This window comes from Melitaea cinxia, chromosome 25 (genome assembly GCF_905220565.1).
Source record: "Melitaea cinxia chromosome 25, ilMelCinx1.1, whole genome shotgun sequence".
Classification (NCBI taxonomy): Eukaryota; Metazoa; Arthropoda; class Insecta; order Lepidoptera; family Nymphalidae; genus Melitaea; species Melitaea cinxia.
Window position 1 is genome coordinate 2,793,377 of NC_059418.1, and position 15,313 is coordinate 2,808,689.

At 33.5% G+C, this 15,313-nt stretch overlaps 2 protein-coding genes and 2 long non-coding RNA genes across 4 annotated transcripts; 2 read left to right on the plus strand and 2 right to left on the minus strand.

Annotated features, from left to right (window-relative positions):
- The first annotated feature begins 874 nt into the window (after nucleotides 1-874).
- Nucleotides 875-1,523, plus strand: LOC123666217. Its single transcript, XR_006745172.1, has 3 exons — nucleotides 875-1,080; nucleotides 1,278-1,346; nucleotides 1,414-1,523. It is a non-coding gene; the product is annotated as an uncharacterized LOC123666217 (long non-coding RNA).
- A 290-nt stretch (nucleotides 1,524-1,813) lies between these two features.
- On the plus strand, nucleotides 1,814-3,454 carry LOC123665886. Its single transcript, XM_045600117.1, has 5 exons — nucleotides 1,814-2,489; nucleotides 2,577-2,663; nucleotides 2,775-2,834; nucleotides 2,925-3,029; nucleotides 3,287-3,454. The coding sequence occupies exons 1-5, from the start codon at nucleotides 2,274-2,276 to the stop codon at nucleotides 3,452-3,454; spliced, it is 636 nt and encodes a 211-aa protein (XP_045456073.1). The 5' UTR covers nucleotides 1,814-2,273.
- LOC123665887 (putative nuclease HARBI1) lies at nucleotides 3,431-4,707 on the minus strand. Its single transcript, XM_045600118.1, has 3 exons — nucleotides 4,447-4,707; nucleotides 4,062-4,343; nucleotides 3,431-3,983 (listed from the first exon to the last, which is right to left on the minus strand). Exons 1-3 carry the CDS (start codon nucleotides 4,705-4,707, stop codon nucleotides 3,489-3,491), a joined length of 1,038 nt encoding a protein of 345 aa, XP_045456074.1. The 3' UTR covers nucleotides 3,431-3,488.
- Nucleotides 4,708-11,087: 6,380 nt separating this feature from the next.
- LOC123666225 lies at nucleotides 11,088-11,827 on the minus strand. The gene is made up of 2 exons (XR_006745179.1): nucleotides 11,729-11,827; nucleotides 11,088-11,482 (listed from the first exon to the last, which is right to left on the minus strand). It is a non-coding gene; the product is annotated as an uncharacterized LOC123666225 (long non-coding RNA).
- Between the last annotated feature and the right edge of the window lie 3,486 nt (nucleotides 11,828-15,313).

Genomic DNA, 15,313 nt, shown 5'->3' on the forward strand with positions numbered 1-15,313 from the left:
TAAAAGAATGTTGTGTCTTATTGCAGTATAGTCAGGTGAAAACCAAATGATGACAGTAGAAAAAAATCTTGCGGGACGACGATTTTTGGAATAAAAATATGGTTGCTAAGCTTACTGAATTTTACATGGGACATAAATTGCCTGAATTAATTGATCCATGCCCTCAGAATACAGAAAAAACCAGAAAGCGTCAACGCGCCTGAAAGTGAAGCGGTCACGACAACTCCAAATTGGAGTGGCTCGATATTCAGTTAGTCGGTCGATGGCCGACGCGCGCACTGTTAACTGTTGTTTGTAATTGAGAGTTTTAAATTAATTATGCCGACTTGTGTCGTTCCCACTTGCAAAAATGCTGCTGCGACTGCGCAGAAATCACACGGGATTACATTTCATCTGTAAGTAGTACATTTCCAATTAATTTGAATAAATTATTGAATTTAATGTGTGTGTCGCGATTGTCATAGAAAATCATGCTTTCATTTTGTAAGTGTTGCGACAGAATAACGCAATATTTTACCCAACTTTTCTTCAATAATTTTTTATTGAATACTTAATATGATGATGATGATAATACTTATTGTCGTAACTTAATACCGCGATCCTTTTTGTAAGTGTTGCCACAAAATAATGGCACATTTTACCCAATTTTTCATCAATTAGATTTTTTTATAACACAATATACTATATTGCACATAAGGGAAATTGTAGTGACACGAAGGAAACTTTCTTCATGATCTTGATGGGAAATTCTTTATGATTACTCACATAGCACATAGTTAAAGTCATTTTGTGGGAGCTAAATAACGTCTATGCGAGCTGAATAATAATTGAATATTTTCAATTAGAACTTAAATGATCAGCATGACTCCGTTATAAAATATGTAATTGGGTAATTTTAGCTTTCCAGCTGACGAGGAAAGGAAGTCGCAATGGACAAAAATAATTCAAAAAGCACGGCTAGATGAGTTCTGGAAATCATCAAAGCGGAGCGTAATTTGCTCAATTCACTTTGAGGAGCAATATATTTATTGCACGAAAAGTGGTTTGAAAAGATTAAAAAAAGAAGCTTATCCAAATAAGGTACATGTTACTACTTTGTTTATTTAAATAAAATCATTATCATCTATAGATGCCGTTTTTGTAAATTTTTGTAATCAGCCTTTGTGTACGGCCTACGCTCTTATGGTGGCGTTCGGGTTATAATCCACCGCACTGACCCATTGCGTGTTGGTGGATATTATAAGTCCTTAAACTTAAAAATGTGCTCTGTATTACAGAATTTGGCTCTAGCTCCAGGAATGATCGAAACACCCGCGAAATTATCGGATCTTCCAATACCCAGGATTGTAAGTATTGTTTTCTGTTTATTAATAGTATTATAAAGTATGATTGTGAGGTTTTGAGTTTTCTCAGGATACACAGCCATCATCTACGATATCAAATTCCGAGACTGATGACGTTTATAATTTGGATTTAGATCCAGTAAAATCCAATACATCTGTGGGAATATCTGGAATTTTGAAGTCTAACGGTCTTATTCATAAAAAAAGCTTATAGAACGATTATAACGTTCATTAGTTAAAATGCTCGATAAGCTTATAAAACGTTCGATAAAATTGTCTATTCATAACAGTTATATAAACCGTCTATAACTAATAAGCGTCTATAAGCAAAAATGTTGCCATTACTTTGAAGTTCGCAAAAAAAACTTGACGAACTTACTGAATCGACCACAGATAATGTGTATCGATTGAAAAAATACGTCTGACCATAGTCAATATTACGGCTTAAAAGCATATTTTGGCATATTTTATCTACGGAATGTCAAGTGGTTTCATTCAAACCAACGGTCGTCGTGCAATTTGTCTTGATTTTATTCTCGAAGTAGAAGTTTTAAAAACGTGTAGTTTATGTGAAAATGGAACCTCAATCGAAGGTTGTTAAAAGGCAGAGAAGTGAAAATTGGTTGGAGGAAGATAAGGTTTGTAGTGATACACCTAAAATTGGACTAAAGTAAGTCAACATTTTTATAATACCTTTTAAACTAACGCTTGCTTATGCTTCTATTTATTAGATGATATTGAAAGAATTAATAAGGGAGAGGGTTACAATCATTGAAAACAAAAATACAGACGCAAACACGAACGCGAAAAAGGTGGCGGCTTGGAATAATTTACGTATTAGGTACCAAATTCGAAATATTTTGAATAATTTAATAAGATTTTTGTGTAAGTAGTTTATTACTCAGCATATCGTGTTTTAGTTTTAACAATATGGCCCGCACTCCGAGAACACTGCAACAAATAAAAGCTCAGTGGGGCATAATCAAAATGTATGAGAAAAAAAAGAAGTGCCTGGAACGGAAACAAACATTCCAAACTGGGGGTGGTCCACCACCTGCTACTGACCCACCAACTGGTGATGACATAGCAGTGTGGCTCCCTCATGAGTTTACTGTAGACTCAAATGAGTTTGATTCAGATAACAAGGTACATCAAAGATACACATACTTGTTCAATAAGTATTCCATCTGCTGTAAAGAAATATGTATATAACTATATTAATTCTTGTTTCAGCTATTAACTGCCAATAAAATGGAACAACCAATTCTAGTCCCTAAATCACCACTTCTGTGTGAGAATCCTGAACAAGAAATAGACATGGTATGTGTATTATACAGTTGGCAATAAGTTGTAGCCAAATTCTGTTACCAATTATGTTCTTATACATTGTAATGTAATGCAAAATAAATAATTTTAACTTGATTATTTTAGATGTCGCAACCAGGCACATCTACGAAGACCATACACAACACACCAACAAGTACCTTATTGGTAAATATGACATGTTTTTATACTTCATTTGCATCCTATTGCGTGCATTAAACTGCAAGTACCTAAATAATTTTAAAAATATTCTTTCAGGTGACACCAGCAAGTACCTCTAAACAATTAGACATACAACAGATCACCACCACACCAACAAAGAAAAAAGTAAAGAGTCCGAATTATAAATTAAAACATAAACTGGTATATTATTTTTATCTTTATTATTTTTTTTTTATCCTGATACATACCTATAGTAAATAATATTTATATCTGCTTGTGGCACTTAAATCAAGATTTAGTATAAACATGTAATCTGAATAATCAATTATAACAATATACAAACTAAAAATGAATTTAATAAACTGATGTTAGTGAACTTAGTACAAAATAGTAGAATCAATTATTATTTATGATACAAACATTGTTATTTTGATATAATTTAACATTTCTTATTTTAGATCAACAAGGGCAGTTCAAGTGCAGCACTACAAATAGCAGAAAATGAAATTGTCTGTAGAAAGGAACTCCACGAGGCACAGATGGCAGTCGAAAAACAAAAATTAAAAAATTTACTATTAAAAGAACAATTAATAAAAAGCAAATTAGAATATTATAAAAATAAATAAATTGATTGCATTGTACAGTATTTTGTATTATAAACTATTCACTAAAATGTCTCCTAATAAAAGTTTGTAATGCAGCATTAGCACTAGCATTACTCCTTGGAACTTCTCTAGACACTTCTCTGTTATATTCAACCCCACTCTCTAACTGCACATCGCCATGGTCCACTGCAATATTGTGAAGCACAGCTAAAGCAACTATTGTGGTCTTCACATTTTGTAGCTTGCAGGTCATGCCAAATAGAAGGCATTGAAAACGTTGCTTCCAGACTCCAAAGCAACGTTCTACAGTATTTCTTGTAGCAATATGTGCTTCATTATATTTTTCCTCACTTCGGTTCCGAGGCCTCAGAATGGGAGTGAACAGATAAGGTTCTAATTTGTATCCAGAGTCACCTAAAAGTCGTCCTCTAAATGACCCTGTCTCAAAACGCTCTTTCAGTGATGATTCATTAAAAATTCGGGAATCATGAGTGCTACCTCTCCATCTGGCAACAATATCCCGGATGCGGAGATGTGCATCACAAGTTACCTGTGATAAACAAAACATTACAATTTGATAGGAAAATATTATAGTGTTCTATAAAAAAGTTATAGGATGAGAAAATACCTGAACATTGAGTGAATAAAATCCTTTTCTATTTATATAATATTGGGCTGCATCACCTCCACATTTGCGGATTTTGATATGAGTACAGTCAATACAACCAATTACAGTTGGGAAACTTCGAATTCTATAAAATTCTCCCATCATACGCTCTTCTTCAGCAAAAGTACTGGGCATTTTAATAAAAGAAGCTGAGTGTCGTGCAAGTGCACGTGCAACTCGGGTACAAATCCGACTGGTGGTTGCTTGCGACAATCCATGGTGGTCTCCAGCATCTTCTTGAACCTGTAATGGCAATATAGGATTTACACAAGGTTCATGTCGTACCTACAATAATTTCGTTTATGATTTTGTAACATAATATATTGTTCAGATTGTAAAAACTTACCTCTCGACGACCCCAACATCTTATTGCCGTTAAAACTTGGATTTCAGGTGATGTACCCGAACCTCTTCTATCTAAGTTGAGATCATCACGTACTAAGTCAATTATGTAAGTCGCAGTAGATTTCTTAAAGCGATAACGCTTCCGAAAGTCTTCGTCGTTCAAAGAAAACGGATCACTCCTGCTTTTGTACACTTTTCTTCGACGCGTGCTATTTTCAACTTCAATAGCTTCAATAACATCTAAGCTGTGTAAAGCTTGCATTTTTAATAATGTAATTTTTAAAGTTATTTATTTATCACAAGAAACAACTTTACAAAATAACATTGACAAACAATTTGTGTGTCAAACGCCAGTTTCTTATAAATCAGCTGTTGTGAGTTCGGCCATCTTGCATCTTATAGTACTGTTATAGTAGGGTCCTGCCCTCCATAACTTTGTGATAGGTTTATAGAACTGTTTAGTGTTATAATGCTGTTATGAATACAATTTTTTGCCAATATTCTTATAGCGAGCTTATAGAACACTTTAGGTGTTCCATAACTTTTTATGAATAAGACCGTAAAACTGTAAGTATTTTACAAGTGTACGTGCTTAAGACTGTTTACTGCTGTCGTGAATACTATGTACGGTGTGGTCACTACCAAGGTCGACAATGGAATGCTTAGATGGTTTGGGAGTTTATATATATGTATCGTGAATATTCTTTACATATTCAAAAATAAAGCACTGGTAGCCACACAGAACAGCAGTAATGCCTTAATTTCAGGCATATAATATTTTTTATTGCATTATTTTTTACAGACTTTGATTTTGTTTCAGAATATACAGCCAGAATTGGTAATGTCACCACAATCACATTCAAATATTGATGTTGATATTTCTGATTTGGAGCATGTATTTGACACACCGAGAAAAGTTAAACTAAAAGCACAATTGCGCCGTAAACAAATGTTTTTTAACCGTCATGTTCGAAAAATAAAAACTTTACAACAAAAAAACAGACGATTGTCAAAAAAAAATGAGAGTTTAAAAAGTATTTTAAGGAATTTGAAAGATAACCGTTATGTCAACCCTGATGCTTATGAGGTTCTTTCGACGGATATAGTCGCAGCTGATATTTTTAATAATTTATACAAAAAAATATTTTGAACAAAAAGAAAACCAAATACACATCCAAAATAAAAAAGTTTTGTCTAACTTTAAATTTCCTTTCACCGACTGCCTATAATTACGTAAGAGCAACTTTTCAAACTTGCCTTCCGCACCCTAAAACGTTATCAAAATGGTATTCCAATATAAGCGGTGAGCCTGGCTTCTCAGATGAATCGTTTGAGGCTTTGAAAGCAAAAGCTGCGTCATCTGAGCGTAAAATAATTTGCTCTCTGATGGCTGATGAGATGTCTATCAGACAACAAAGTTTATGGGATGGAAAAAAAAATTCTGGATATGTTGACATGGGGACAGGGACTTCAGAAAATTGCCAAACCCTTGCCTCTGAAGCATACGTACTCTTAGTAAACGGTATCAATGATCATTTTAAATTACCTCTGGGATATTTTCTGGTACATGGTTTAACTGCTGAACAGAAAGTTAATTTAATCAAGCTATGCCTTATAAAATGTCATGATGCTGGTATAAAAGTAGCGTCTTTAACATTCGATGGACATTCAACTAATTTAACGGTAATGAAATTGTTAGGTTGTAAAATAGATACCAAACACGAATTAAAGACCACCTTTAGACATCCTGTAGATAAATATGATGTCGCTGTGTTCTTAGATCCCGTCCACATGTTTAAGCTTGTCCGAAATCACTGGGAATCTAAAAAAGTCATTATAGACAGCAATAACAATAAAATTGACTGGAATCTATTATGTGAACTAAATAAACTTCAAGAAGATGAAGGCTTACATTTTGCCAATAAGATCACACGACGGCATATTACGTTCCGTAATAATATAATGAAAGTGAAGCTTGCTAGTCAAGTTTTAAGCACCAGTGTAGCGACAGCGTTAAAATTTTGTAGAGAGAATGCAAAACTAATTACTTTTAAGAATTCCGAACCAACTGAACATTTCATAAGAAACATGAATAATCTTTTCGATGTTTTTAACTCTAGGAATATGAAGCAATTTGATTACAAGCAACCTTTATACAGTCGCAACAAAGATTTCATATTCAGTTTTTTAAATTCAATGAAAACGTATATCCGTGAATTAAAAATCAAACAAGCTACTAAACGAAAAATAGACAAAGAGGGGAAAAAAGTGCAAGTAATACTACAAAGTTTCAAACCAATCTTGGAATGTTCTTGCAAAACTGGTTTTCTTGGAATCCTCATAGGCATTGAAAGCTTACAATCATTGTATATAAGTTTGGTGGAGGAAGACAATATGCTTGTATTTATACCATCCTACAAATACTGCCAGGACCATTTGGAGTTACTTTTTGGGATGATTAGAATGCATGGAGGGCACAATAATAACCCTAACGCAAAACAATTCAAGGGAATTTATAGAAAAGTTCTATGTAATTTAGAAATAAAAGCTTCTGATAATGGAAACTGTATTCCACTAGAAAGTATTGGTGTTTTAAATTGCTCCTCATCAATAAAGGTTATTAATGGATCAGCCCAATCGCAAAAACTTCAAGAAGAACAGCAATGTAATGATTCGATGACAATTACTGAAACTTGTTCTAGCGTTGTCAAGTTGTTATCAAGAGAATTGCCTGATATTCATGACTTACATCGTTACATTGTTGGCTACATATCTGGTTCTGTAGCTCATTACCTTCTTAAGGTTATAAAATGTGAATTTTGTGTTGACGCTTTGCAAGCAAGTAATGTTTTGTGGCTTCATAAACTGATTTCATTGAAAAACAGAGGTGGACTTTGTTTTCCGTCTCAAAGTTTGTATGATGTATGTTGTATTTGTGAGGCACATGTTCGCAGAATTGTCCACGATGATTTCGTAGTGACATCAAATACTCAACGTTTAGCGATTGTGCTTCAAATTTACAAAAAATTCTTTGGTAATTGTGGCATATTTATGTTTGAAAAAAACCATGTAAATGGCCAGATCCATAAAAACAGTCTTATACGGGCAGTAATTGAAAAATATCTAGATATAAGATTGCATCATGTATCTAAATGCAAAACTCTTAAAATGATTCCCGATTCTAAAAGGCAATATTACAATAAACTTACACAACAGAAAGGTACCTGAATAATTCTTTAGGGCAGAATTTTATCTTTGTTATGACTAATATCAAAGGGAAAAAGTATCTTAAGTTCAATTTTTGTATAGTATTTGTACGTGGACTTTTTGTTATGTTAGCTAGATTAAGACAAATCCTAATCTAACTAAGATTAGGAAATATTACACATATACACAGTTTAGGCCTAGGCGTGAGCCTTAGTTTAAGTTTGCTTGGTATATTCTGTACAGTAAAAATAATAACACACTTTACTCACATAGCATATTGAACTATGTAATTTTTTAATATTTAAAATGAATAAATTACTCTATAAGATGAAATTGTTATTATTATAATCTGATGCCCCCAAATATAAAAGCTAAATATGTTACATGAAAGCTAATCAGGCAATTAGTATAAGTTGTAATTGGTTAGTTTTATAAATTGGTTAGATTTGACATTTATTTCATTTTATTCATTATTTTCATTTTCATTCATTTATTATAATTCCCTTTTATTTTCATTTATTTTCATTTCAATTATTATTATTATTTCGATTCTCTGTAAGAACTGACATGTAACTTTCTTTTTTTATTTTAAACTAGCTGTGCCCGCGACTTCGTCGGCGCGGAATAATTTCATATTTATTTATACCGAATCAACAGCTTAAAAAATAAGTTTCAAGCTTCTAGCTCTAAAAATGACGATACTTGTATACAACTGTTCATCCCCACCTTTCAACCCCTTACACCCCTTTTTTCGCATTAAAAATAGCATATGTCTTTTCTCAAGCTCTAGACTATCTGTGTACCAAATTTCATTTGAATCGGTTCAGTAGTTTTGGCGTGAAAGCGTGACAGACAGAGTTACTCACATTTATAATATTAGTAAAGGAGTTTTAATGTTTTTTTTTTTTTTGTATTTCTGTTCAATTACGACTTGGAATTTTAGTTTATAATTTTATTAGCATTATTTATTTATTTATTTTTGTTTGCTTTTTATTTAATTTGTATGAAAATGTTAATTAGTGTAATTGGTTAAATCTGTACTAACTAATTAAATAAGTCAATAAATAAATAAACAATTGCTTTGCAAATTTTATAAAAAGTTGAATTTTACCCCATAAAGAGGTATTGTTGTGTTGCGCTGATAACCCTACGCGGGGAGGTAAAGAGCGGGCGGGGCGGTGCTTGGCCATTGTTTTGGACACAGTGCGCTGCGTAGAAATTTTATAGAACACTCCTTCTGGTTTTTTCTGTATTCTGAGTCCATGCCATACAAGTACACATTACGGGGTCACTTCACCTGTGTGAGCGCAACCGCAATATGTTTATACGCGAGCGACAAAAACAAAAGATGAGGGTTCGGTGTACGAATTTCTTTCTATTCCGCGACCGCAGTATAGCAAAGCTTTATTTCTAAGAAATTTTAAAAATTTATTAATTTGGGATACTAGGAAATCAATGAATCATGATTTATGATCCTTTTCGTTAAGATTTAATTCTTTTGTTGAAAATAGGGCTTTGTCTTCGGTCAGGTACCAGTGCTTTGTTTTTTGTTTCTTTTGTTAGCTGCCCTGTGCCAGTGCATATCTATTGTTTTTTTTTTTCGTGAGTAGGTAAACACGTATTGCAAATATCGAAACTGTTTTTTTGTTTGTTACAGGGCTAGAAGATAATGATTTTCACCAGCGTGTGCAATATTGCAGATTTATTTTGCACACCGATATTGAAAATGAAAACTTTTTAAAAAGTATCTTATGGACAGACGAGTCTAAATTCACTCGTGAAGGAATACTCAACTTACATAACCTACATCATTGGGCGCGGAAAGGTGAAAATCCTAAATTAAAGAAACAAACACGCTTCCAAAGAAAGTTCTCAGTAAATGTGTGGGCAGGAGTAATTAGAAATAATGTGATTGGGCCGCATTTCTTACCAGACAATTTAAACGGAGATAATTATTTGGAGTTCCTCCAAAATGATTTACCAGAACTCACATGTAATTTGCCAATAATAGAAGAAGATAGGCCCATCATTTTCCAACATGACGGATGTCCTGCCCACTGGCGCCTGACAGTTAGGGAATATTTAAACGAAGTATTTCCTAATTCCTGGATTGGTCGCGACGGTCCACAGTGCTGTGAGTCTAGGACAAAAAAGAAAAAAACAAATTTCGGTTTCCTACAAATCGATATTGTCGTTTTAAAAATAATGAGTTCCTACACAACGAGCACCAATTTTTATCAGCTGGATAGTTTTCATTCGCTTATAATGACACTTTGAATGTCTCACTTTGAATGAATACCGCTAACTACCTTATCAGTCGTAAATCGTCTGTTGTGCAAAGTGCATTGTGAAAAGAAAGTGTAACGTTTTTATAAACTAACAGCTATGGAGATTAAAGGCCAAGGTATGTACTTTAAATTATTATAATTTTCGAGTCTATACGTTGTCTTTAACTATGTATGAATCTATCCAAAGTTGCTATTGAAAATAAGTATAACTCGGTGCATTTTAAAACTTTGAAGAAAGTTTAAAAAAAAACATTGCATAACATTGCATACTTGTAACATTTTATTATTACTAAATTGGTATACTTTAATTTTCAGTACAGTTTAAGTGCTTCCGTTTGCGACTTTTTTTTATAATATCTTTTTCAGAGAGAAGGAAATCTATCAAAAAGTCCGGGTAATCTGGTAGAAGTATGGTTTGAAACGGAAAAAAGTGGTCGAGAATCAGCTGTATTTGAGAGAATTTGTTCTCTTTTGAACTTAGCCGAGTGCTCTGACTCTCTTCGCAGTGAACTCTTGACACTGAGTCGGTTATTTTGTTTAAATATGAGCAATAAGTGGAAAGAAGTTAGTCGTAGCCGCCAAAGACTTGATCAACGCCACGGAGGTTGGCTACAACGGGAGATTCGCCTGCCAGAAAGTTTTAATTAATTTAAAATAATTTAGTTTGGCTATTTTGGTAGATGAATTAAGTTAGAATGAATATTGTGTTTTTTTTTTACCTTAATTAAGATAAATATAATTTTATATTTAATATTGTTATTAGATTAAAAAAGCTAAAAATTATTATACTAGACAAAATTAACAAAATTATGTACGAAATATAGTTTATTACAGCATTAAAACCGTGTTATGATTTTTGTCCATCGCGCCATACATTTCACTGCACTGTGCGGTCCTATACCATGGCCTCCACGCTCCCCAGACCTTACTCCAGTCGATTTTTATGTCTGGGACGTGCGAAGGAACTCATCTATACGGAAGAAATACAAAGTCGCGACCATTTGAGAGAGAGGATTATTGATGCATTCGACCTTTTGAAGCAAGAAATGCTGATGGCCACTACGACGACGGAAATAAGAAAAAGATACCGTGCTTGTATTAGAAATGGTGGCCAACAATTTGAACAACTTTTATAATAAAAGTCTTGTTTTTAATTGTTTTGTTTTTATTTATTGTTTATTAATGCCAAACAATGCTAGGAGGTCTGCCTACAAACGTGATACTGGTGCTTGGTCGTCATTAGAGAAAATTAATAATCCCTTGTTTTTTTATAAACTCAATTCAAAAAACCTTTTTAGTTTTCTTTATTAAATACACATGACTTTACTTACCAATTATAATTATTTAAGTAAGCGATTTTTGACTGCGCGTTATGTTTTGGTAAATATCTCTACTCACGTTTTTTTTTTTTTGATAGCAAATGATACATTGCTGGAAAGGACATAAATGCAGGATATTTAAAAAAAAAAACAGTTAAAACCCTATCGTATATGATTTTTTTTTATATCACTTTAAAGTTCGTAGTTTGGTAAAATTTTGCAACTCTTAAAAACTTTGAAGGCCTATATTTTCGTATTTTTTCATGTCATACTTATTCAAAACCAGAAATAAAAATAATTTGGGTCCGTAAAACATTTTTTTTTTTTGTGTTTTATGAGTTTGAATGATGAATTCTGGAGATTTTGTAAAAAACAATTAAATGCTGCATGAAAAAAAAAGGGCAATGACTTAAGTGGCCAGATATATTGGCAATGACCCCCCCTTACCCCATGAGCGTTTGTCCAACACCCCACCAAACACCCTGTATATGTCACACACTCACACACACACACACACACACACAAACACGCACACACTCATACCTGTATACTCGTATATAAATGTATATATAAAAATTATTTCAATAAAGTAGAAAATAAAATTAAATATTATAATAGTGATAAATTTAAATATCGTACGATGTAAATGGACTCGGCCTATTATTTAACTTCGTTACCGATCAATTGTTTTTCGAATCTACCGACATCGACATTGTACTTACTTGCTTACGTCTCGTTTACGATCTTTGTCTTCGCTTGCTATTTATTTAATATCTAAGTGTGAATTGTTAGTGTGTCGTTCAATGTACTCTATTCTGTTGTGTTGTGTATTAAACTGTCTCTTAGTGCTGTAATTAGACTTTCTTTTCTGTGTACGACGACCCGGCTTGCATAAAGGTTACACACACGAAATTTACTACACACCCCTTCTGAACTGTAATCGTAATATATACAGTGGTAGTGCGTAATCTCATTATAACCACCACTACCACCATACCATCTAACCCCATAAGCACTTTGGACGAAGCGTCACAAAGGCACGGGGTTAGCTTGAACCCGGGCTTTTCGAGTTTGTTGTGTCACAATTCTACACATTGTTAAATTTATATAGTTAAAAAAAGCGTGTACTTTTCAACCAAACAAAGAAAAACATACATAAGCGATTTTATAGAAGAATTATTATTGAATTTTGATTGATTATTTACCAACTTTTACTTTATGTTTGCTCATGTGGCCCATGTACCTACAACTATGCTTAATTTTTGTCCTAAGTTTCTCAGAAAGTGTATTTATTATATATTCTTTTCATAAATAAAGTATCATTAACAGCTGTGCTGTGTGGCTACGGCACTAAAGAATTTAGCCACCCCCTCTCTTCCCGTGGGTGTCGTAAGAGGCGACTAAGGGATAACAAGGTTCCACAACCACCTTGGAACTTAAGAAGCCGACCGATGGCGGGATAACCATCCAACTGCTGGCTTTGAAATACACAGGTCGAAGACGGGCAGCAGCGTCTTCGGTGCGACAAAGTCAGTACTGCGGTCACCAACCCGCCTGCCCAGTGTGGTGACTATGGGCAAAACACATGAGTTCACGTTATTTTTGGCGTAAACTTGTGGAGGCCTATGTCCAGCAGTGGACTGTATAGGCTGTAATGTAACAGCTATTTATTGTGTATTTTTTTAAACTAGTTTTGTCACACATTTTACCACATTAATTTCCGATCTATCATTCGAGAATCAATTTTATGCAAACAATAACAAGACCAGTAAATTTAATAAAACAGATTAAATATGCACAAAAATATAATTACAATTTATTTTTGAACACATAAAAAAAACTTGTATGAATATTTTAGAATTCAGTCTTTAATATAATATCATAACAATTAATTATACACTAGATGCCTGCGGTTTCGAATTAACTGCTACGTCATCGATTTCCGAGTTGTCCACAACAAATATATGACTGACTTTTTTTTAATTGGTCTATTTATATCTGAGATTAGGGCACTCAAAAAAACTTAAACTTTAATAATAAGCACATCTATATTTTAATGTATTCACATATTGTTTACATCATTAAAATTTTCGATATGTAAAACTTTCCATACAGGTATTAATGTGAAAGATAAATAATACATAAGCTATACAATAACATATGTATGTTGTAGTCAACTAGTCAAAACAGCTATTTAGCCCTAACATTAAATATATAAAATTTATTTTTGAATATATATACCTATATCATAATTAGAATTTTAAGACATGAGGTTAGATAACAGATATCCTTTCGTATGTTGAAACACCGGCTCCCGGTATAAACACATTTTCGCCGGAACTGTTGACATACCGGGAGCCGGTATGGGTAAGTGTGTTCTCATAATCGCTCTAAAGCACGTCATTGTATATACCCTATCCTTTCTAACACGTTACAAATGCATAAAGAAGAAACAGGCTGACTAGTGAAGCCAAAATCTCGCGCAGCTTTAGTGTAAAAAATTTAAACACGAGTCAGTCAAAACTCCGCCATCGCCTAGGTGACTACTTATTTTTTTTGTTGGTGAAAACTTGTGTTTTATCTTAAAGTGATTCGCTGAATATTAGAAAAAACGATGGAAGGGTAAGTAATTATTGATTATGTATACAAATTATATAATAGTTCTGTTAATTTTCACTAAAAATCGGTCTGTAACTATCAGCATGTTCAATGTCGAACACGTGACGACGATTTTATTGTCGTCATATTTCAACCAAAAATGGATGAAAAGGCAAGTTGATGTTAGATCTAAGACGTAAAAATAATTAGTTTTGATATATTTCATAGGTAGCATTATATTTCTTTCAAAAACATGAAATTTGTAATGAAAATGTAAAGTACATAGTCTCATACCGGGAGCCGGTTACGTCAACAGCATACGTTTGACAGTCATGTTTTTTGTGTTTCTGGGATGCTTCCTAAGTATGGATATGCCTCAGGAATGTTTTTGTATGCATTAAAATTTTAATTTATTTTTGCAATTTTTTTCATTATCGGTTTTTCTTTTGGTTTTTGTATTGAGCTATTTTTAAAGAAGCTTTACGAAAAAATATGTTTGCACTTTTTTATTTTTTGCATTATTTTCTTTTGCATTGTTTCTTTTTTCGGTGTTTGCATGAACTTTGATTTTTTCTGCTTTTTTAATATAAGAAGACAACGACGATCTCGGAAACGACGTGGAAGTGGAGCGACTACGCGCGGGGTTCGAGGTGGTGCGCAGGGTAGGGGCCGTGTCCGCACGCGCGGCGGTCGTGTTTGTGGTCTTGGTGCTGGTACTGCTGGTCTTGGTGCTCATAGGCCCTCAGTTTCTGACTCGTAATTGCTTCTTATTTTTACTAACAAAATGCTTATAAATATTATTAATAATGAATAAAGTATTTTAAACAATTAATTTATATTTCAGTGTAACTAGTGGATCGTTGCAGAGCTATAACGAGGTTCATGCTATGGAAAGGCCACTCCATGAAAGCAGGAGGAGGGAGCTGCAGTCAGTGAAGACAGTACCTGAAGGGTAAATTAATGTTAAATTATTATAGTTTATTCTATAGTAAGTGTTTCATTATTCTGGTATATGGTAATAAAATTAACACTTTTTTTTGTAGATACCAATCCTTATGGTCGTCCATACAAGAAATGGTGCTCCCCTCCCCCTCTACGAGTCAAGAGTCTCCGATGTGCTCGGCTCCACCGTCTCCGGCTCTGTAAGTATACTGTTATTTTTTAAATTTTCAAATGCAATTAGTTATCAACCGTAACAATTAACATGGAATACCTATATTTGCAGGTATGTTGAATGTGGTGGGAGCGGGCAGTCAACTCCCCGAATTACCACTGTAAAGAGACCCGCGTAAGTTTTCATTTTATTTTATTTGTTTCTAAAGTTTTATTTTATGAAACAAGAAAAAATATTTACATCTTTTTGTTGTTATAGAAATAATGACTCTACTGGAAAGGGCGAGGAGGTTCCGGCTTCGAGGCGGTGCTTGTAAGTTCAAAAATGAGCAAAATTATATTT

Bases quoted from the DNA above. Each gene is read 5' to 3' on its own strand.
- LOC123665886 (XM_045600117.1), top strand. From the start codon at position 2,274: ATGGCCCGCACTCCGAGAACACTGCAACAAATAAAAGCTCAGTGGGGC. The intron at 2,490-2,576 runs GTACATCAAAGA...TTCTTGTTTCAG, and splicing joins AGTTTGATTCAGATAACAAG to CTATTAACTGCCAATAAAAT. The intron at 2,835-2,924 runs GTAAATATGACA...ATATTCTTTCAG, and splicing joins CACCAACAAGTACCTTATTG to GTGACACCAGCAAGTACCTC.
- LOC123665887 (XM_045600118.1), bottom strand. From the start codon at position 4,707: ATGCAAGCTTTACACAGCTTAGATGTTATTGAAGCTATTGAAGTTGAA. The intron at 4,344-4,446 runs GTAAGTTTTTAC...TTGCCATTACAG, and splicing joins GATGTTGGGGTCGTCGAGAG to GTTCAAGAAGATGCTGGAGA. The intron at 3,984-4,061 runs GTATTTTCTCAT...TGTTTATCACAG, and splicing joins TTTATTCACTCAATGTTCAG to GTAACTTGTGATGCACATCT.